General features: G+C 37.5%; 1 protein-coding gene across 3 annotated transcripts in view; it reads right to left on the reverse strand.

Moving 5' to 3' along the window:
* Nucleotides 1-21,992, reverse strand: part of LOC114356163 (electron transfer flavoprotein beta subunit lysine methyltransferase) — a 53,307-nt gene that overhangs the window by 4,941 nt on the left and 26,374 nt on the right. For all 3 annotated transcript variants that reach the window (XM_028309281.1, XM_028309280.1, XM_028309278.1), the window contains exon 2: nucleotides 7,407-7,599. In XM_028309281.1, the coding sequence (XP_028165082.1) occupies nucleotides 7,407-7,591 (185 nt within the window). In that variant the 5' untranslated portion in view covers nucleotides 7,592-7,599. The remainder of the gene's footprint in view (nucleotides 1-7,406; nucleotides 7,600-21,992) is intronic.

The following is a 21,992-nucleotide window of genomic DNA, read 5'->3' on the forward strand; positions in this document are numbered from 1 at the left end:
AAATTCGATGTAATTTTATAAGCGAAATCATTCGGTAGACAATGGACATCAATGTATTTATTACGTAATGTGATGTAATACAATACAATACAATGATGATTATGGATTATGCAATAACTAATAGGTGCATCAGGTTTCACACTCAAACAAAACAAAGTCAAACAAAAACAATAAAATAAGTTCATCATCATCATCATCAACAGCCCTTTACAGTCCACTGCTAGACTATGAGCCTCCTTCACTATAGGGTTTTGCCATAGCATAATCCCCAAGCTTGGCAGGCGGGTTGGAAATCGCAGTTTAATGAAATAAAGAAGACGTCTATGTATCTTTACTTTGAATTCATTCTGAATTTCGTTATAGCATCGCTAGAAATGGAAAACCAGTCTGATCACTCAGCATATTTGTTTCAGAGAAACCGTGGAAGTCTGAGAACTGAAGTGGAAAATGGCTGAAATATGTATAGTTGGAACAAGAAGTTAACTGCAATAATTTTGGATTCGTCTGGTTTCTAGAAACGCCTGTAGGAGGCTAGGCTTTTATCGGAATTTATTTATTTTGTGAAATGAGTTTATGCCTTTTCGTAGAAGTTTCAGTTGATTGCGCTTTTTACGATATTGGCGTCTCCTAAAGAATGTCTAAATCGCACTAAAGTAACGTGTACGGATGCAGTATGCTTAAGTTCAACATAGCGAGTGTTATTTAATGCCAAAATCGCGAAATCTTATGCGTAGTACGTATACATCGATGATATTTTGTATGTAAATAATTCGAAACAAAACTCTTTTTTTCTCTTAACTCCAGGGATAGATTTCAGTGTGCTTCGGTTTACACATTAGTATAGGCCTGAGGAACAAAATGCACTATGGGTTGATTCTGGGCAACACTTGGTCCAGACCCTGGCACTGTCCAAATTTGCATCTTTGTAAAAGCAAAAATTAAATCAATGTGTAGAGGTCCCTCCTACTCTACTTTAAAATGGAAACATTAGTGATTTTTATTCGCATTTCATATCGGAGAACTTTTACATTTCTGTGAATTTTATTTTTAAAGTTATGAAAACTTGATAACTTTATAAATAAAATATTAATTAGTTTTCTTTAATCGGCTTCATTTGGACTTTTCAGTGAGTTTTTTTTAATGTTTTTCCCAATTTTCGTTCTACTAAGTAAAGTAAACAGTATCTTAAAAAGTTTTTTTTCTGCAATATCGACTGACCTGCTGCATCAAATAACAACAGTAGGGCTGTATAGGTCGTTGGACCTGTAGCCTTGAGTCTTCTGGGTCACAAGTTCACACCCCGGCCTCGACACGGCTCAAGGCCGGTACACTCAGCCTACTAGTGGTTACTGGCTTAATCATTTACAAACTGTTATGCTATGACAAAATTAATGGATTACTAGAAAAATGTAATACCCATCAATCATAGTAAAGGAAATTGAATAAATAATTTATGAACTAGGCAACCACTTTAATGTAACCAATGATACATAGAGCAGTTGTACTTTAAACAATGTTTTTTCTCAATTTATCGAATAGCACCATTCAACTCAAAACATTATTGCAAAGTTTTTTGACAATATCAAATGATATTGTGTGCCCGATGATGTAGAGCCATACGAAAAGGACTTTCAGTTTTCCCGTATGTTTTTGGGAAAAACTGTTCATAAGTTTTTTCTTCACGACTCTATTATTTTTCTTTTCCCACCGGCGCTTCATGAAATATTTTTAATTTTCATACACATACATAATGATGAATTCCAATGGGTCCACGAAACATATCCGTAGTAGAGTAGGTACAGTAAACTTAGGAAAATCATAAAACAAGGAACGAATTATCTACCTACTTGGATTTTCATGAAATTAACTTTACGTCTCCGTGTAAAAATTAAGTTAAATAGCTTTGTGAGAGCTTATTCACTATGTCCTTGACCATACAACTGCGAGACTGAGTCATCCTTGTTTTCCTGGGTGATCCCAAAAGTCTCATTCAATTCAACTAAACATCCTTAGAAGAAAGTAGGTTGTATTTCTCCGAAATCGATGACTCACACTGCAGGCATCCCCTGAAACATTCCTGAGTGACTCAGACATTGCTATCCTTGTCTCTCCCTAGCCGTTTGAATGCCCTCTCTTTTGTTGATAAGGTACGGTAGCAAGGACTCTACCTGTCCCTTTTTAGAGTATGCAAAGGAATGTGTTTTATCCTGCTTTCACGTGATATGGCCAGAATTTCAAAGTAGTTTACGATTATGAGACGTATTTATAATCCGTGGCAGTTTTTGGGTTGTTATAGCAGCGGGAAATAAAAAAAAAAGTTTTTAATTCGAACAACTTGTAGTAGAAAAGATTTTTAGATTATGTAATGGCAAGCAACCATTTTATTACCCGACTGCGCCAGAAGGAGGGTTATGGTTTTTGTTGGTACTTGGAAATTAGCAGTAGCGGTATACTTACCTAGTACACCCTTTTGTGTATCTAATAATTCAATATATTTTTTTTACAATATTTTCTAAAATGATAATGCTACATTATTGCGACGCACGTTCTCTTTACTGCGACGCGATGTTACAAAACTGCAACGCACGTTATGGGCGTGACGAGTGAGCTTTTGAGAAAAACATTAGAGTAAGAAAGACGTCAGTTTTTCCAAAATAAATAGTTATAATAATTTGAAAACAGTTGACATTTTAAATATTCTTACTCATTTCTTATTCTTAATACACTAAACGAGAAAATATTCATTGTGTTCATTCACAAAAAAAAAGATGTCAATTGCAAACGGATATTAGGTATTGTGGATTTTCCAAAATATTTACGAGTTCTCCGAAAAATATTATTTCAACGTCTCATGCATTGTTTGTGAATTAACTATGGTTTTCGTTCGATGAATATTCAAAACGCGGCTCGGGTTGTCAATATTGCCACAGAAGAATGACTCACCAAAGCTTGTGTTATGTTGGTATTATAATTTTCGTACACCTTATTTTATTTTGTTGACATAATAAGCTCTATTGTGCAGTTTGAGACAAATTATTTTACAAGATGCAAAATTCGAAGCTAGAAGAGCACCTGTTTTTTGTTGAAGTGCTGGAATCTCGTAGTTGGTTTCATGAGAATTACCTATCTGGTTTTAGTCATCAACTGGCCAAAAATAAAGTTTCTACTCGAAATGCTAAATTAAAACAATAAATCGGGCAATGGTCATTGGTTCTTACAGGAGTTTTACCAAAATGTCCTATTTTCAAGAGAGCTATTCCATACATTTAGGTTAAATAGATGGAGCAACTTTGAATCTAACAACTAACAGTTGATTTTATTTCTCACTTTCATTTGATACCAGCTGTAACCTGCTAGTAAGTTTCTTGCGCTGCTTCTTCTCAGCACTGGCCCATTTATTGTCCCGAAGCAGTGGTAGGGTTAATACTGGTACGTGTAAAAGTGATTTTTAAAAGCCTATGTATTTGCAAAAATAAAGAGTTTTTTCAAGAGTTTTTAACCCATACACCGCTTGTCTTATTTTCCTCCCATACAAATTAAATATTAATTCTGTTTCTAATTCGCAATGGATACTCCATTCCTCGTATTTCGCTACTGTTTGCGACCCAGACGTTTTCCTCATGCATGAATATTTATAACAACATCGAGGATAGTTATTTTAGAATAATTCTATACTTCCGCAAATAATACAACAAACCCAACTAAACTATTTTCCTTAACTACCTTATGTTGTGTGTAAACAAATTCAAACTCCTGAATATGGACATGGTTTTCCCGACTGTTAATAAACCTTCATCTAAATAGGTAAATCCTTTTATCAATAGACAAAGGCTTTCACAACGATCAGTCCTGGGCAACGCATTCGGGATCCAGGTGCTTTTTTTTTCGTCAGTAAATGCATGAAATTGCATACCCACTGGCCCGGGGAAACTAGTGGGTTATGTGAGGCTCTCCCTGCCAGATGGGCAGGGCCTACTCACTAAAACCTGACGGTGTCCTCCCAAAGTCTTTGGGACGGAACTGCGAATCATTGTCTAAGCTGGACGGCCTAGAAATTTTTGCGGCTCCGCCCCAGACTGTGGCTCGCTCCGTTTGAGCAAGCTACGACTGGCTTCATGTGCTTCAGGGGAGTAGTACCTCTCCTGTTCTTCGCTAATGGTGCGCGTGAAGACATCAGGCCATGGCTGTTTCGGCGACTATCTATTTAGGATCCAGGTGCTTCCCGCAACCTTCACTGAATCGCTTGATGTGATGTTCGAATAATTTGTCCCTAGGGATAACCTAAGTCGCATTTTGCAACATCTAAGAATAGACGGGAAGTGGTCCTATTTTATTCTACCGAAAGGAACGAAATGGAATGAAAAGTGTAGGCAGGTCTTCCACTTGGTGAACCGACGATCTGGTGAATATCGCGGAAATTTCCTAGATGCGGGTAGCGCAGGACCGCTCATTGTGGAAATCCTTGGGAAAGGCCTTTGTTTAGCAGTACGCCATTTGACACAAANCCTTCCTTCCCCGCAATTTTTTATTCCTGGTGTGGCTATTTACACGCCACACCAGTAAGCAAGCAACCATTTTATTTGTTTACGTTTTGTTGGTACTTGCAAATTAGCAGTATCTAGGTATCCTATTAATTACACACTTTTTTATAAAAAAATATTTACAAGATTTATAAAATGACAACGCTACATTATTGCGACTCACGTAGCGAAAACTCGTTTCTGCGATGTTACAAAACTGCAACGCACATTATGGCGTGACGACTGACGAGTGACGAGTGAGCTTTTGAGAAAAACATTAGAATAAGAAAGACATCAGTTTTTCCAAAATAAAGAGTTAAGTATAATAATTTGAAAACAGTTGACCTTTTAAATATTCTTACTCATTTCTTATTCTTAATACACTAAACGAGAAAATATCATTGTGTTCATTCACAAAAAAAAGATGTCAATTGCAAACGGATATTAGGTACCTATTGTGGATTTTCCAAAATATTTACGAGTTCTCCGAAAAATATTATTTCTCTGTACATCATTGTTTGTAAATTAACTATGGTTTTCGTTGGATGAATATTCAAAACGCGGCTCGGGTTGTCAATATTGCCGTGGAAGAATGACTCACCAAACTTGTGTTGGTATAATTTTCGTACACCGTATTTTGTTGACATAAGTGAGACAAATTATTGAATGCAAAATTCAAAATAGAGCAACAGTTTTTATTTATTTATTTTAAACCTATATGCACATATTAGAACAGTGTACATAAGGCGGACTTAATGCCTTTCTGTCTTTTCTTTTGCCTTTTTTGGACTTAATTTTTTGATAAAGACGTAGGATAATGCCAAGGCAGGTTCTGCCTAGTTAGTTTTTTTTCCCACCGCTGCAACTCCTGTGTAGCCAGGATCTACAGCTTGTCCGCCAATAAAAACCCAACCAGTGGAGGCCAAGTTTGTCCCGGGGAAGTTAAACTTTAAAGCAAAAGCTGAATTTTCACGTAGAGATCTAATCTAACTCATTGTGATGATGATTATATTTATTCAGAAATTTCAGAACAGACAGTAGAATTTGTTTTAACTATGTGTGGAACTGACTTGCATCTATTTCTCGCTTTCACCACTGTTCTTATCATCATCATCATCATCATCATGTCAGCCATAGGACGTCCACTGCTGAACATAGGCCTCCCCTAATGCTTTCCACGTTGATCGATTGGTAGCGGCTGTTCTTATAGTAAACATTAAACATTATTCAAACAAACATGAAATCTTCTTGATAAGGCTCCAGCTTAAAAGTAACCCCTACACCACGACTTATTTTCCTCCCATACAAATTAAATATTAATTATGTTTCTAATTCGCAATGGATACTCCATTCCTCGTATTTCGCTACTGTTTGCGATCCAGACGTTTTCCTCATGCATGAATATTTATAACAACATCGAGGATAGTTATTTTAGAATAATACTATACTTCCGCAAATAATAAAACAAACCCAACTAAACTATTTTCCTTAACTACCTTATGTTGTGTGTAAACAAATTCAAACTCCTGAATATGGACATGGTTTTCCCGACTGTTAATAAACCTTCATCTAAATAGGTAAATCCTTTTATCAATAGACAAAGGCTTTCACAACGATCAGTCCTGGGCAACGCATTCAGGATCCAGGTGCTTTTTTTCGTCAGTAAATGCATGAAATTTCATACCCACTGGCCCGGGGGAACTAGTGGGTTATGTGAGGCTCTCCCTGCCATATGGGCAGGGCGCTCACTAAAACCTGACGGTGTCCTCCCGAAGTCTTTGGGACGGAACTGCGAGTCATTGTCCGAGCTGGACGGCCTAGACATTTTTGCGGCTCCGCCCCAGACTGTGGCTCGCTCCGTTTAAGCAAGCGACGACTGGCTTTATGTGCTTCAGGGGAGTAATACCAGGTAGTACCTCCCCTGTTCTTCGCTAACGGTGCGCGTGAACACATCGGGCCATGGCTGCTTCGGCAACTCTATTTAGGATCCAGATGCTTCCCGCAACCTTAGGGAAACCTAACCTAACCTGAATAGCTTGATGTGATTGTTCGAATAATTTGTCTCTAGGGGTAACCTAAGTCGCATTTTGCAACATCTAAGGGACGGAAAGTGGTCCTATTTTACTCTACCGGCACCAAATGGAATGAAAAATGTAGACAGGTCTCCCACTTGGTGAACCGACGATCTGATGAAGATCGCGAAAAGTACCTAGATGCGGGTAGCGCAGGACCGCTCATTGTGGAAATCCGTGGGAAAGGCCTTTGTTTAGCATTACGCCATTTTGACACAAAGTTTCTCTTAATCGCTAACAGAAATACTAAAATAAAAAGTAAGTAAAAGCTAAAACTATCCCAAGGTAGTGAAAACTTCAAGGGTACTTCAAAGATGCATTAACAAAATATACCACAAAGCCAGAAAGTATCTAACTAATATTATAAATGCGAATGTTTGTGTGGATGTCTGGATGTTTGTTACTCTTTCACGCATTTTGTTTATAACCCAGAATAACATATAGGCTATAATTTATGACGATCTGTGACAAACGAAATTTCACGCGGGTGAAGCCGCGGGCAAAAGCTAGTTATCCCATAATCCCAACCCCATAATAAATGTAACCAAATCTCACGATGCCATGTGGTGACGGCAGAGTAGAATACATTTGTCACCAACCCCTACTCTTCCCGCGGGTGTCGTAAGAGGCGACTTAGGGACTACACATCAAACAGAGAACGGGTAGCAGCGCTCTCTGACAAACATCAATCTTTTAAACTGCGATCTCCAACCCGCCTGCCAAGCGTGGGGATTATGGCAAAACCCTCCACTATAGTGGAGGAGGCTCATAGTCCAGCAGTGGACTGTAAAGGGCTGTTGATGATGAATCTCACCTTGCAGTGGCCTGTCCCCCTGGCCAATAGAAGGCCCAAAAGGGATCCTTGAAGGGGATCTCGTCCTCTTTCGCCCGCCAGAGGGGACACTCAGGAGTCACCAGGCGGAGGAGCAGCTCTGGAGTCAGGTGGCGCCGGGAGGGGACCGTGTGCTTTACGATGAGCGATGCTAAGTCCTTTAGCATTGTGGGATCTGGAATAGAAATATTTGTTGTAAGACAATAATAGGTTTTTTGGTTTTTTCGACCTGCCTGCCCGATTCAACCCAACTTTTATCCAAGAATAACTCCTGGTATAACAGACACATTGACAGTTTCAGTAGTTATGGGAAATAATATGTCAAAACTGACGATTTATTCTGAGATTTATTTACTCTTGTTTGGTCGAATCTACCCTTACTCATCTAAGGGCTGATTTTTCAATCGTCAGATATCTTTTAACTGAAGAACCTTCTCATTTTGACATATTTCCCATACTGAAACTGTCAATATTGCCAGTTAAAAGTTATCCGACGATTGAAAAATCAGCCCTAAATAAAGTCGATATCATCATCATCATCAGGATATTTAGTCTCCATTGCCTACACGATGACCAGTTAGCTATCCCCCGAGACTGCTCAACCTTGGGTTTCATTGGAGGTCAAGCTTTAGATCCTGTCTACAGGGTGGAAACGATAACGAAAGTTCTTCACGAGCTCTATCAAACGGTAACGGTAACTCAAATCAAATCAAATCAAAAAATATTTATTACCCTTCACAATTCAGGTACACAATACAATATAAATTAAGCCAAGGATTTCTAACCTCAAGTGCGAGGGACTGGTGCCTGAAATAGGTTTCAAAAAAGAAACCTGTGCTACGGGCCTCACCCCCGGAACGAATGGCGTTTACCTAATAACTTAACAGAGAAGACTGATGTGTGAATGTGTGTGTCGTGTGTATGATGAGTGTGAGCGTATAGGTTGTGTGTAGATGTACAAAAGAAGATTAATACCGTTTGATAGAGCTCGTGAAGAACTTTCAGGATCAGTAAGCTTTTCGATATCCTGTATAGTTTAGAAATGATCGAGTGAACTTATCGTTTCCACCGTGTATACCGGAGATGCAGGTGTGGGGTGGCATTAGTCCCGCACATGTTGGATCTAATGGACGAATTAAATCCATAATTATAATAATAAAGCCACCATCGTAGTCGTTTAAGTTAGTAAAGTCACTTAAAACATCCATAAAATCTATTTAGAAATAGGATAATGTGAAAATATTCCAGAAGAAAAAACTACGTAGGAGCCAGTCTGTTTGAATGACAAGAAAGAAAGTTATATCTTATCAGACAGATCACCATGGAATTCAAAATATTAGCATAAGATAAAGTATCTTATCGATGGTAAGACTGGAAGGAAACCACCAATGAGAGGCTTTGTGTCTTAGACACGCCTTCATTTAGTTGTCTGAAGGGTAGATGGATGACTTTATTATTGATTAGTTGAAAAATGACGTCTTTTTGGGTTGGTTTATAAAGAACGTCAAAGGAAACGGTCATGTGATGATGTCGTAGTGGAAAGTATACTCAAAGAGTCAGGGGAAATAGAGGACAAAGCTGTTTGTTTAGCTAGTACATCATTTTAGAAGTCCTCCCATGGCAGTCAGGAACTCAGGACGTAGAACTTGCCAGAAACTGTTACGTGTGCCATAAACCAGAAGTATACCTACTTAAGAAGCAGACTTCTACTTCTTCGTCGCTACACTCTTGCTAGAGTAGTCGTGATCGTCACACCAGGTCCGGTGGCAAGCCTCAAGTAAGAAGCAGACAGTGGATACTTATATGCCAAAATCCTGCTGGTGTATGCCAAAATGCACGCGTTCCACATCTGATTTCATTCCAAAGAGGACTTTCACTTGTGTCATATAGCCATAGATCAGCAGGAAACTTTTCTAGCATTAGATATGCTATTCAGGAACTCAATTACGTCAACATCATTATTTCAGCTACATAAATTCCATACGAAAGGTGCAGCGAGCGACTGAATCAACTTTTTACCTTACTCCCAACTTATTTAAATAGTTAGGTAGGTATTCTTCTTCGTCGCTACACTCTTGGCAGAGTGCCCGTGGTCGTCGTCACACCTGGTTTGGTGGCAAGCCTCACAATCCGTCGCCATTCCTCCCGCACTGCAGCCTTTCTTGTGCACTCGTGGAGTGGACCATTGAGTGCGGTTTTGACCTGGTCAGTCCAGCGCATGGGCGACCTGCCGCGCGCTCTTGTGCCCTCAACCTTCCCCTGCACGACATATTATATGAGGTAGGTATAACTGTCCGTAAAACGACAGATTATAAAAAAGTGTAAAACCATATTAGTGCTAAAAATATAAGCTTCAGACACTACAAGATCTACGTGACTGGAGAGACATATATTGTTTTCTGTCTACGTCACAGCGCATCGCTGAAAAAAGGCGTGTGCCATAACGCTGGCCATAACGTGATTGAGACTGAACGATCGTGACAAGTGACATGCATAGAGGCCAGGCGCACGCGTCGGCTAACACGAGAAGAAACATAACAGTTACTGAAAATAATGGTTTTCCCGACTAAAACAATGGTTAAAGTCTAAAATTAGTCACGGACACGTTTATGCAGTTTTGGGAAGCAAAGCAGATGCAGAATGGGATCAAGGGTTGCATGATCATTGATTTTAGGTCCAGGGGCTTGGAAGTTCAAACAATCCTCTTTCAAAAGCCCTTAGTCCCTGTTTTACTAGTATACGGAGGAACAAGCTCGCGTCAATATTCATAATTTATTGTAAACCCTTGAAACAGAGGCTGATAAAGATGACTAAAGTTTCTCACCCTGCTTCTTTTCAGCCCCAACCACTGACCACCAATAACCTACAACTACCCGTTAGAGTATTTGCCTATTTAAATCAGCCGATAGGACAACAGTAGGTATTTAACGTAGTGGCACCAATGACCGACAAGAACCAATGACCGACACTTTATTTTTTGATTCAATAAAATAAGAGTATAAAATCGATTTCTTAATATGTCAACACTGTACCATAGAAAGCACACTTTTGACTGCCTCCCAATGATATTTAAGCAAAATCCGCCAATTTATTTTGAAAATGGCAGTATAACAACTGATTGCGGCTGGAGTACCGGTGAAAATAACAACATTTCTTAGTAAAAGGGTGTGTAATGTATGATATAACTACATATCATATAATACTTAGAGGATATAACATCAAATTATATAAAATCGTTTAATATAATAATTATTTACTATAATAAACGAAGAATATAATTTTAAAACGAATAATTTTAAGAGAAATAACTATTAACTGATATAAAATGGTTTGATATAATGAATATCTATATATATAAAAGAAAGTCGTGTTAGTTACTCCACTTATAACTCAAGAACGGCTGAACCGATTTAGCTGAAAATTGTCAGGGAGGTAGTTTAGAGCCAGGAGAAGGACATAGGATACTTTTTGTCCCGTTCGAAATTAAAAAAAAGTCTGCTTATTTATTGCCATTAAGGCGGAACAAAGTTCGCCGGGTCAGCTAGTTTTCTATAAAACTTACAATGTATACTANCGTCTTTCGCCCGCCAGAGGGGACACTCAGGAGTCACCAGGCGGAGGAGCAGCTCTGGAGTCAGGTGGCGCCGGGAGGGGACCGTGTGCTTTACAATGAGGGATGCTAAGTCCTTTAGCATTGTGGTATCTGGAATAGGAAGAATTTTTAAACATAATAGGCTTTAATAATATTTAGTCATAATCATAATCATAATTATCATATCATAATCATTTATTTATTATTTCCAATCCAGCAGTGGACGTCATTTGGCTGAAAAGAAAGAAAGAAAGAAATCATTTATTTGCAATTAAGTCGTTTAAGTTAGTAAAGTCACTTAAAACACCCATAAAATCTATCGAGAAATAAGATAATGTAAAATATTCCAGAGAAAGAACTACGTAGGAGCCAGTCTGTTTGAATGACAAGAAAGAAAGTTATATCTTATCAGACAGATCACCATGGAATTCAAAATATTAGCATAAGATAAGGTATCTTATCGATGGTAAGACTGGAAGGAAACCACCAATGAGAGGCTTTGTGTCTTAGACACGCCTTCAGTTAGTTGTCTGAAGGGTAGATGGATGATTTTGTTGTTGATTAGTTGGAGAATGACGTCTTTTTTGGGTTGGTTTGTTCAAGAACGTCAAAGGAAACGGTCATGTGATGATGTCGTAGTGGAAAGTATACTCAAGGATTCAGGGGAAATAGAGGACAAAGATGTTTGTTTAGTTAGTAGGTAGGTACGTCATTTTGGAAGTCCTCTCTTGGCAGTCTGGACGTAGAACTGCATGACATAGGTATGTCAGGACCTGTCACGTGTGCCATAAACCATAAGTACCTACTTAAGAAGCAGACTTCTTCTTCTTCGTCGCTATATACACTCTTGCTAGAGTGGTCGTGATCGTCACACCAGGTCCGGTGGCAAGCCTCAACTAAGAAGCAGACAGTGGATACTTATATGCCAAAATCCAGCTGGTATATGCCAAAAAGCACCTTGAGTGGGCGTTCCACATCTGGTTTCATTCCAAAGAGGACTGTCACTTGTGTCATATAGCCATAGGTCAGAAGGAAACTTTTCTAGCATTAGATATACTATTCAGGAACTCACTTGCATCAACATCATTATATTTTCAGCTACATAAATTCCATACGAAAGGAGCTGTGAGCGACTGAATCAACTTTTTACCTACTCCCAACTTATTTATAGTTACCTAGGTAGGTAAAACTGTCCTTAAAACCATGTTAGTGCTAAAACATAAGCTTCAGACACAAGATCTACGTGACTGGAGAGACATATTGTTTTCTGTCTACGTCACAGCGCATCGCTGAAAAAGGCGTGTGCCATAACGTGATTGAGACTGAACGATCGTGACAAGTGACATGCATAGAGGTCAGGCGCACGCGTCGGCTAACACGTGAAGAAACATAACAGTTACTGAAAATAATGGTTTTCCCGACTAAAACAATGGTTAAAGTCTAAAATTAGTCACGGACATGTGCAGTTTTGGTAAGCAAAACGTGGTAATGCAGAAAAGACAAAAATACATTCATGTTCACGTTAAATGCAGTTTTGGTAAAGCAAAGCAGATGCAGAATGGGATCAAGGGTTGGATGATCATTGATTTCAGGTCCAGGGGCTAGGAAGTTCAAACTATCCTCTTTCAAAAGCCCTTTTTGTTAATCTACCGTTTTACTCGTATGCGGAGGAACAAGCTCGCATCAATATTTATAATTTATTGTAAACCTTTGAAACAGAGGCTGATAAAGATGACTAAAGTTTCTCACCCTGCTTCTTTTCAGCCCCAACCACTGACCACCAATAACCTACAACTACCCGTTAGAGTATTTGCCTATTTAAATCAGCCGATAGGACAACAGTATTTACAAGTTCTTTACCTCTTCAGACTTCAACAAACACGTGCAGTTTCTTTATTTAGTCGTTCTGCATATTATTTTCGGTCATACATGTATTGTTTTACGTGCTAACAACCGTAGTATCGCTGTATTGATTTATTGCGGCTTTCAAATAAAAACAATTTGTTATCGAGCATCTAACACGTCAGAACGACTCGTGCGCATTGTTTTGTTTTTGACAAGCTAGTTTACATCTACGTAATTATGTCACAGTGTCAAATAACTTTGGCTAATTTTTGACAAATATTTTTACTTTGCAACGTTTGGTTCAAAAAATGTTAGAAAAGAAATTAACTTTAAAGCAATTTTTAAAAAGTCAATAAGTCTTTTTGAGAATGACAGGTCTTTATTTAAATACAGTTTGATCACTCACAGAATAAATACTGGTTTGGCTAAAATCAGAACCAGTTGTGTCACCGTGGCAAGGCAATACTCTTTAAAAATACAGTGACGCAGCTTGAATCAACCCAAAAAATATTCAAAGCTTTCAAGCTTTTAGCTTAGTAGCTGTTACCTAACCTAGCTTGAAACTTGAAGCACAGAATAAATAGGTTGTCCAGAAAAAATGTCATGTCATGTCTGTCTTGAAGTCATAAGATTAAGAACCTAGATGACCATGTAACCTGGCAGTTCATAAACATAAGGAAAACGCCTATATATTTAATTTATGTCACGGCCTAATAAAAATATTCCCGCCAACGTATTTTTCCTTCAACAAAAGTCTAAATATTCCCTCCTTTGCTTTTCCACGTATTCTTTTCCTAAACTTGTGACGTCGGACGTCTGTAAACGTCATTGACCCAATAAAGAATCCTTTCATTTAATTTTAAGTCCAACCTCTTTGGAAATACAGTTCAATTCAGATTGTTTTCTCGCTGCTCGGACTATGAATGAACTGGTTGTAATATAAATGGACGATTGCGCATGTGTAAATTAGACGTTCGCAACATCACTTATAAAATCGTAAAACCCAGATTACCCACTGTGATAATAATCACCTATAATATAACATGAATGATGAAAATGATCAACAAACAGTATTCTAATGTATTCTTAGTTGCATTGACAGAGTTTTTGGTTTATCCTTCCTTAAAAATTGCAAATTGAATTCAATTTTAAAGTCAAACAACTTCTTTAAAAAAGTTACTAGAAAATAGCCAGTTCCTCTGTGGTTGAGGATTCCGGGTGAAGCTCGCTTCCACCTTCGGCCTGATCATCACTTACCATCAGGTGAGATGCAAGCCAATAATTTACCCGTTGTGGATAAAAACAAAAGTGATATTTCAAAGCCGAAGATTTTTACGAATTTTAGTAAGTATAAAGCTGATGACTGTGATGAAGATGATGAAAATAAACAACGAACTAAACCAGTTTCACTCTACATCGATCCAAACAAATTCTCCCCCCTCACAAATTACAATAGCAACCGGTTACTTCTCTGACGCACGTGGTTTCGCTATAATCAAACATGCTGCAGAAATCAGAACTTTATCATCATCAGAATAGAAGTGACATTGATAAAGAACTTTAGTTGCCAAGGAAAAGTGCTGAATTTTAAGGAGGCGCGTGCGCACGCGATTGTAAAGCCCAATGTTTTGCTTTGACACAGTTATGTGAATGTGGAATGGAACCGGTTGAACTTTGGTTTACCTTTCTGTAAGATTGTTGGACTTTTTCCTTGTCACTCGTGTAACACGATAGATAATCAACAATTGATTTTAATTCTATGTAACACCTATTCGTAGTACAATGGAAAAAAGATTTATACTATTGTGGTAAGTGAGGTAGGTCAATAGTAGATAGCACAAGCTATAAATTTTAAAACAAGATAGACTGATCACGTCGTTATGGAAATCCTTGGGGGAGGCCTTTGTCCAGCAGTGAACGTCATTTGGCTGAAACCTCAGATCATATGATCTGAGGCTGAAACGAACGAAGACATCAGATTCTTCTTTTTGGCACGAGATAATTTATGTTTAATGTAATGTTGTGTGTTTAATGTATTTTTTTATGTTTTCTCTTCTTTTATTTCTTCATTTTCATTTGTGTTTTCATGTCAAATAAAGGTTTTTCTATATTTCTATATTATTTCTTCGTTCATCAGTGTATCAACACAATACTGAAATCAAAAGTAAGGAAGTGCTAAAAGTATCCCAAGATGTAGAAAAATACGAGACAAGGAACGTCATTAACAAAATAAACAAATTTTTCGACCATGAACTCTTTGACAGCAATGGATGAAATCTAAAAATAGACAAAATTGATGTTGTGAAAAAGTTTTGCAACGCCTTGCTTGTGCGCAAGTCCGGCTTCAATTGGGGATATACGCGTTGCAATACCGAGCCGGAGATAGCTAGACGATAGTGGTTTAAGTCCGGGTTAAAATAACCAGAAATGTTAGTACCGGGACACAGTTGTTACTCAAGACATCTTTGACTTTGGTAAGGTAATCAATTGCTTCTTTCGCTTCCTTGTTTTGAATTTTTAGGTATGTTTTACTTATTGGTCTCCAGATATTGTCTGTATTTTCTTTACTCAGTTCTTTGTGGTTCTAAGTAAGACCTGATAGAACTGCCCATGTTCCCTGTCCAAGAAAACCATCTACGGGACTACTCAATGTCATTTCCCTACATTGAGATCTTATGACTAAGCTGTAGATCCTAGTCTTATAAACTATTTAAGACTTGCAGTAGGCACAAGATCACAACATTCTTAGTAATTTGTGATAAGATCAACAGGAGATGAATATTCTATTCGTCCACAGCTTCTTGTCTTCATCTATTATCTTTTAAAGGCAGTGAAGTGAAAATTACTGCGCAAAACCAAGTTCCCATTATCTGGAATTTGTTATCAATATCGGACACCCCAGCATCAGTTCTTTGTCTTTCCATTTCTCAATTGTCTATTTCCTCAACATCATCATCATCATCATCATTTCAGCCACAGGACGTCCACTGCTGAACATAGGCCTCCCCCAATGCTTTCCATGTTGATCGATTGGTAGCGGCCTGCGTCCAGCGCTTCCCTGCTACCTTTACGATGTCGTCGGTTGGTATAATAATTCATGTAATGGTACAATTTCCTCAACGCCTGTCTGCTATTACTGCGCATTACCAATTTATCATTTCTGGGTAATCTGCTATCGGAACCAGGCGTCAAAACAGCCCTAGCATCACCGCAGCATGTGACCTGCGAAGTAGGAGGCACGGTAGGTGCCACATGGCCGGCGCTGCCATCGGCGACTGGCACCGGTCTACACTGCTGATAACATATCAAAAAGCTATGTTTTGTGTTCCCGTTGGACTTGACGCGATTAGTGTTATCATGTTATGACGAGTCTGGGACTAATGAAGCAATCGTAGCAATGATGCTAGACTAGGCTATTAGGGCTGGTTCAAACGGAGACTTCCCGTTTTTTGCAGGAACTGTTGCAGATCCCGTTTAGTAGTAGTATACGTGTTTTAATATCAACGTTCATAAGAACATCCCGTTTGCAATGTCCCGCAAAATCCGACTCGTTTTTTTTTTGTTTTGGTTGGTTGGTTTGATTTTGTGATTAGAATTTCAAACACACATAACAGTCCAAGTTTTGCGGGATCCTGCATTAATGAACCCTGTAAAATTTGATTGCGTGGGAACGAGCTCTAATGAAGCAGCCATGTAATGATGTTACTGCTATGATCTAACAAGTACTGAAGGCAATGGGCAGGGCACATCGCACGCAGAACTGATGGCCGATGGGGCTGCAAAATTCTGGAATGGAGGCCGCGTAGCCTACCGTGTAGGACATCTAAGGTAGACAGCCTAGACGACCTCATAACATAACAGTCGCACCTATCAAAGTCCAGAATAACATGTTTTTGATGTCCACTATCTGCAATCGATATAGACCACTAGCAACGCAGATTAGACAGATTTTATAGCAGTTGGTTCCACTAGTCTCTCTATTAATCTACGAGTATATCGCTAGTCTGCTATCAGAAGGATTGCCTTCTGATAGCAGACTAGATAAATACTATATGTCAAAAAAAACAATCTTATTAGATTGTTTTTACCGTTATTGAGTAGGTACAAGGTATTAATATAATTAAATATTTAACATAAATAACCAAAAATAGCAGCTAAGTTACTGACCGATACTGGTAGATTTAGAAACGTTTCACTTTCCACAAAGAATGCAAAAATGCAGAGGAGAACTACAATTTCGACATAACATAGACAGACAGGCTAAATATTAATGTTTTCAAATAATATGCCACACAAATTAGCACAATAAGTAGGTATTCGCATTTAAAGTAGGTACCTACAATACTCGTAGGTACGTTTACTTATTTTCGCACGTGGATTCAGTTTCTGACCCCCTAACCTAAAAAATATTTAACAACTTCTGAAATCATTGTGAAATGATTCAAGCAGTACCTACCTACCTACTTGTTTATCTTAACTGTATATTTAAATGTAAATATTGATAAACGGATCAATGTCGATGATCGGATTAATAATCCATTGATCGATAAATGATAAATAGAAAATATTGGCATAACAGTTTCTTCACGATTACTGGTAATTTGATAAATAATACGATTAAAATGATAGAAAGATACGAAAAGATAGATTAAAATAATACTAATCATGCACACATGCCAAAAGAGTTATTTACGAGTCACTGTTATTTGCAAAAGTTTATTTGCCAAGTCATAACAAATAACAAGTTATGTACCAAGTAAATCATGTTTTGCATGATGAAATGTTGTAAATTATTATGTTCTGTTTCAAATACTATGTAAATACAACTACCCATATCAGCACATTATAAAACGTCTATCTATATATATAAAAATGAAACCCGTTTCGCGTTGTCACGGCATCACGTGTGAACGGCTGAACCGATTTCGATAATTCTTTTTTTTAAATGTTTGTGGAAGTCCAAGGATGGTTCTTACGGAAAAAAATATTAAGAAAATCTCTACGCTAAGGCGGTACGAAGTTCGCCGGGTCAGCTAGTAAATAAATATAAAAACAAAGTTATTTTCAGCAAAACTAATAAAAACAATGTGGTTTCTAATAATAAAGATGATGTTGACAAAACAAATTGTGGAAACAAAAATACAATTAAAAAATTAAAAGAAGATGCTATAAATAGTTGTAAAGTTGATAAGATAGTTGAATAATATGAATCACAGATGTAGGTAAAGTTGTTATTCGTAGATGGTGATTCATTAAAACGGAATTAGTAATATTGTCGCCAATTAAACAAATCTGAGACCATTATCAAATATCGAACACTCGTGTTATTTCGTATTACATTAGTATTATGTTTTATTACTTAAGGAATGACTATTGATGATGTGGCTTCGAAAATGTCAACAAATATGAGTAACACCCAAGTAACACATACAAAATATGTAGTTGGATTCAGTTTGGATATTTTAACCGATTTAAGTTCATTCTCTTGACTTTTTGACAAGCTATAGCAACCTGTTCCCTTATTATTATGATTTAAATCATGATCATCATCGTCTTCAATATGAATAAATTATCCTTCATCACTCCATCCATCATCTATCAGAATTATTACTGGATTTCTATTTCCAACAGCTCCTTGCAATCAAGTCCTAAAATCGGTCAAATCAAGTAATTAATTGATAAAAACAATATTAATATAATTAAATCTATTAACCTTGACAACAAAAAGTGAATCATTTGCGGAAAATAATGTAAAATTCTAAATTTACCTACATATCTATCTATCGCGAGAATTCGTTGCTGATCGATTCGATAGAGCTATAGATTGATGATATGATTACATTAAATGTCACTCAAATACGCTATCGGTTATCATAACAAGTATGTATGATGATTCATGATCATAATTTTATATGCAGTTAATCCTGCGCAGTTTGATTTGAAATCATTGCGAAAATCTTTAATCTATGGCTTTTTTCTCTGTTTTTGTTGTCTGAGAAAAAATGAAATTAGGTCTCCAGCTTGAGCGGGTTTCCTGATCCACAATTTTAACGGTTTTACAGCGGTTAAACCCAGTAAGAATAGTACGAGTACTAGCAGGTTGGGAAACTTTGGTAGAGAGAGACAGAGTCTGTTAAATCTCAAGACGAAGAGTCACGACTACCAATCGATCAACGTGGAAAGCATTGGGGGAGGCCTATGTTCAGCAGTGGACGTCCTATGGCTGAAATGATGATGTTGATGATGATGAAGAGTCACGACTCAAGAATTTGAGATTGGTCTTGAAATAAATTGCTGTTTTGAATAGTGTGCTTGAGTTACAATCACTAATTTTTGCTTGAGTTCCAATCGACTTTTGAGATTTGTTTCAGAATGCGATCGTTGCGGAACTCACTCTTATTCTCGTAGGACGTAGCAGGAGATAGATTGTCATTCTTTAATATTATTGAACCAGAAGACTTAGGGCTTCTTTCAAAACCTTTCGTTAAAGTTTTGAGTACTAATTTCCTGATTAATACTAAAGCAAATAAATATTTAGAAGTATTTTAGCGTCAGTCTTATCAGGTTCATAGTTTCGTTGATACTCGTGACTTTAAGGAATGAACGAGGCCCTTAGAAACAATATCAAGATTAAACTGTCTAGTCTAGTAATGTTTAAATGAGTAATCCGACACAGTCATTGATAACAAAACAAACCTCAACTCTGCAGGGAAGCCCAAACTATAGTTATGTTGTAAAACCAGTTGTGATTCACCAATGTTTGTTTACATTGTGGTAAGCGCAGTCGCCTTAGTTACAGACTGTGATTAATTAGTTTTATGTACAATGGTCGAAAATGCAAATCTTCAATTTGCTCCTGTTTTGATAGAGCCGTCTTCGCTTCGTGCAGTTTTGGATACTATTATACTATATTATGACCTGATAATGATGAACTGTGTGAAATGGTAGAGTTTCGATGGTTCTCACTCAGTCTCAGCTCAGCTCTTGAAATATGGCTGGGAGACAAGTTTTAGGACTGGAACTTTTTATTTCCTCGCCTTTTAATTGGAGTGTTTCAAAACTGCATGATTGAATCCAGGCAATAATTTATCTATCGTAATTAGAGAATACAATCCCGGGATCCCGATTCCCGGGATCCCGGGATCCCGACCCTTTTCTGATCCCGAAAATCCCGGGACTGTACTTGGCTAATCCCGGTATTTTCGGGATTGATATAAACAGGTCTATTTTGCATTCTACGATCCGTTGCGCCTTGACTATGACCTTGCCTAGATTATACCTTAGCATAAAATTATATAACGATAAAAAACAAACCTAAGGTACGATACGTATACGGACTATACAGGTACGGCCCTAATAATATCTTTTTCGTAGACCTTAGAAGGGACTTTCCCACTCGGAATACTTCAATAAGGTAATTCCCCTTCTCAAAAGGTAACTCCCCGACGGGCTAACAGGGGCCTGTTTGAAAATGGAGGAGTTCGTGGATATCACTTAGAATTAGCATATAAGTATCTATTTATCCATAGCTCCAACGAGTGTAGAACCCGAGCGAGCGTTTTCAGCTGCTGCTTTTATTGGAAATAAATTACGAAGCAGGCTAGGAAGTCAGCATTGGATGCTTTGATATTTTTAAAGAAAGAAAGAAGAAAGAAAATATTTAGTTATTTAAGAGTCGCATCACAAACTAATTTGAAAATTATAAATAACTTGAAAATTCAATTCCCGCCTTAGGCAGTTCGAATTTTTCAAGTTATTTATATTTTCAAAAAAAAAGAAAATATTTATTTCGTATCAAAGATATTACAATACAGATTTCAATATTTCCATTACAATATTACAATATTTCTAAGATTCTTATTCCGAAATTCTAAATAGGGCTTTTGATTTGTATATTTTTTTATTTTATTTTAGTACTAGCGGCCGCCCGCGACTTCGTGCGCGTGGATCTCGTTTTACCCCCCCTTCATCTATCTTACGCGGTTCAGATTTTTTCATACAAATGTTTTTTCCCGCTAACTCCCGTTCCCGTGAGATTTTTGCAATATCCTGTTGTAACTAAGCTTTAAGTTTACTAAGGTACCTGCATGCCAAATTTCAAGAGTCTATCTTACGCGGTTTAGATTTTTTCATGCAAATGTTTTTTCCCGCTAACTCCTGTTCCCGTGGGAATTTTGCAATATCCTGTTGCAACTAAGCTTTAAGTTTACTAAGGTACCTGCATGCCAAATTTCAAGAGTATATCTTACGCGGTTTAGATTTTTTCATACAAATGTTTTTTCCCACTAACTCCCGTTCCCATGGNTAGTTTTTTGAAAGGCTTTTTGAAGAATGGCTTTTTGTAACTTTTTGGTCTTTAAATAAAAGCCGTCATTATTATAAGCCATTTTATTGATATTTACCTGAAAAATTAATGTATTTCATTTTATTAATAGGAAATTGTCGTAGTTTTTTAATATCCGGTATCCGGCCGGATAGTGAGTTACTATCCGGTATCCGGCCGGATAGTAAATTTAGGCCGGATATCCGGCCTACCGGATAGTTGCCGGATATCCGTTTCATCTCTAGTCTATATTAACCTTGACAACAAAAGTGAATCATTTGGGGAAAATACTGTAAAATTCTAAATTTACCTACATATCTATCTATCGCGAGAATTCGTTGCTGATCGATTCGATAGTGCTATAGATTGATGATATGATTACATTAAATGTCACTCAAATATGCTATCGGTTATCAAAATAAGTATGTGTATGATGATTCATGGTCATAATTTTATATGCAGTTATATCCTGCGCAGTTTTGAATTTGAAATCATTACGAAAATCTTTACTCTAGTTTAGCTTTGTTCTCTGTTTTTGTTGTTCGAGAAAAAATTAAATTAGGTCTCTAGCTTAAGGGGTTTCCTGATTTGACGGTTTTAGAGCGGTTAAACCCGAAGAATAGTACGAGTACTAGCAGGTTGGGAAACGTTGGTAGAGACAGAGTCTGATATATCTCAAGACTAAGAGTCACGACTCAAGAATTTGAGATTGGTCTTGAAATACACATACTGTTTTGAATAGTGTGCTTTCATCTTTACTTTAATTACAAACTATAATCTTTGCTTGAGTTCTAATCGAGTTTTGAGA

This window comes from Ostrinia furnacalis, unplaced genomic scaffold, assembly GCF_004193835.3.
Source record: "Ostrinia furnacalis isolate ACB-3 unplaced genomic scaffold, ASM419383v2 OfSCF2698, whole genome shotgun sequence".
Classification (NCBI taxonomy): Eukaryota; Metazoa; Arthropoda; class Insecta; order Lepidoptera; family Crambidae; genus Ostrinia; species Ostrinia furnacalis.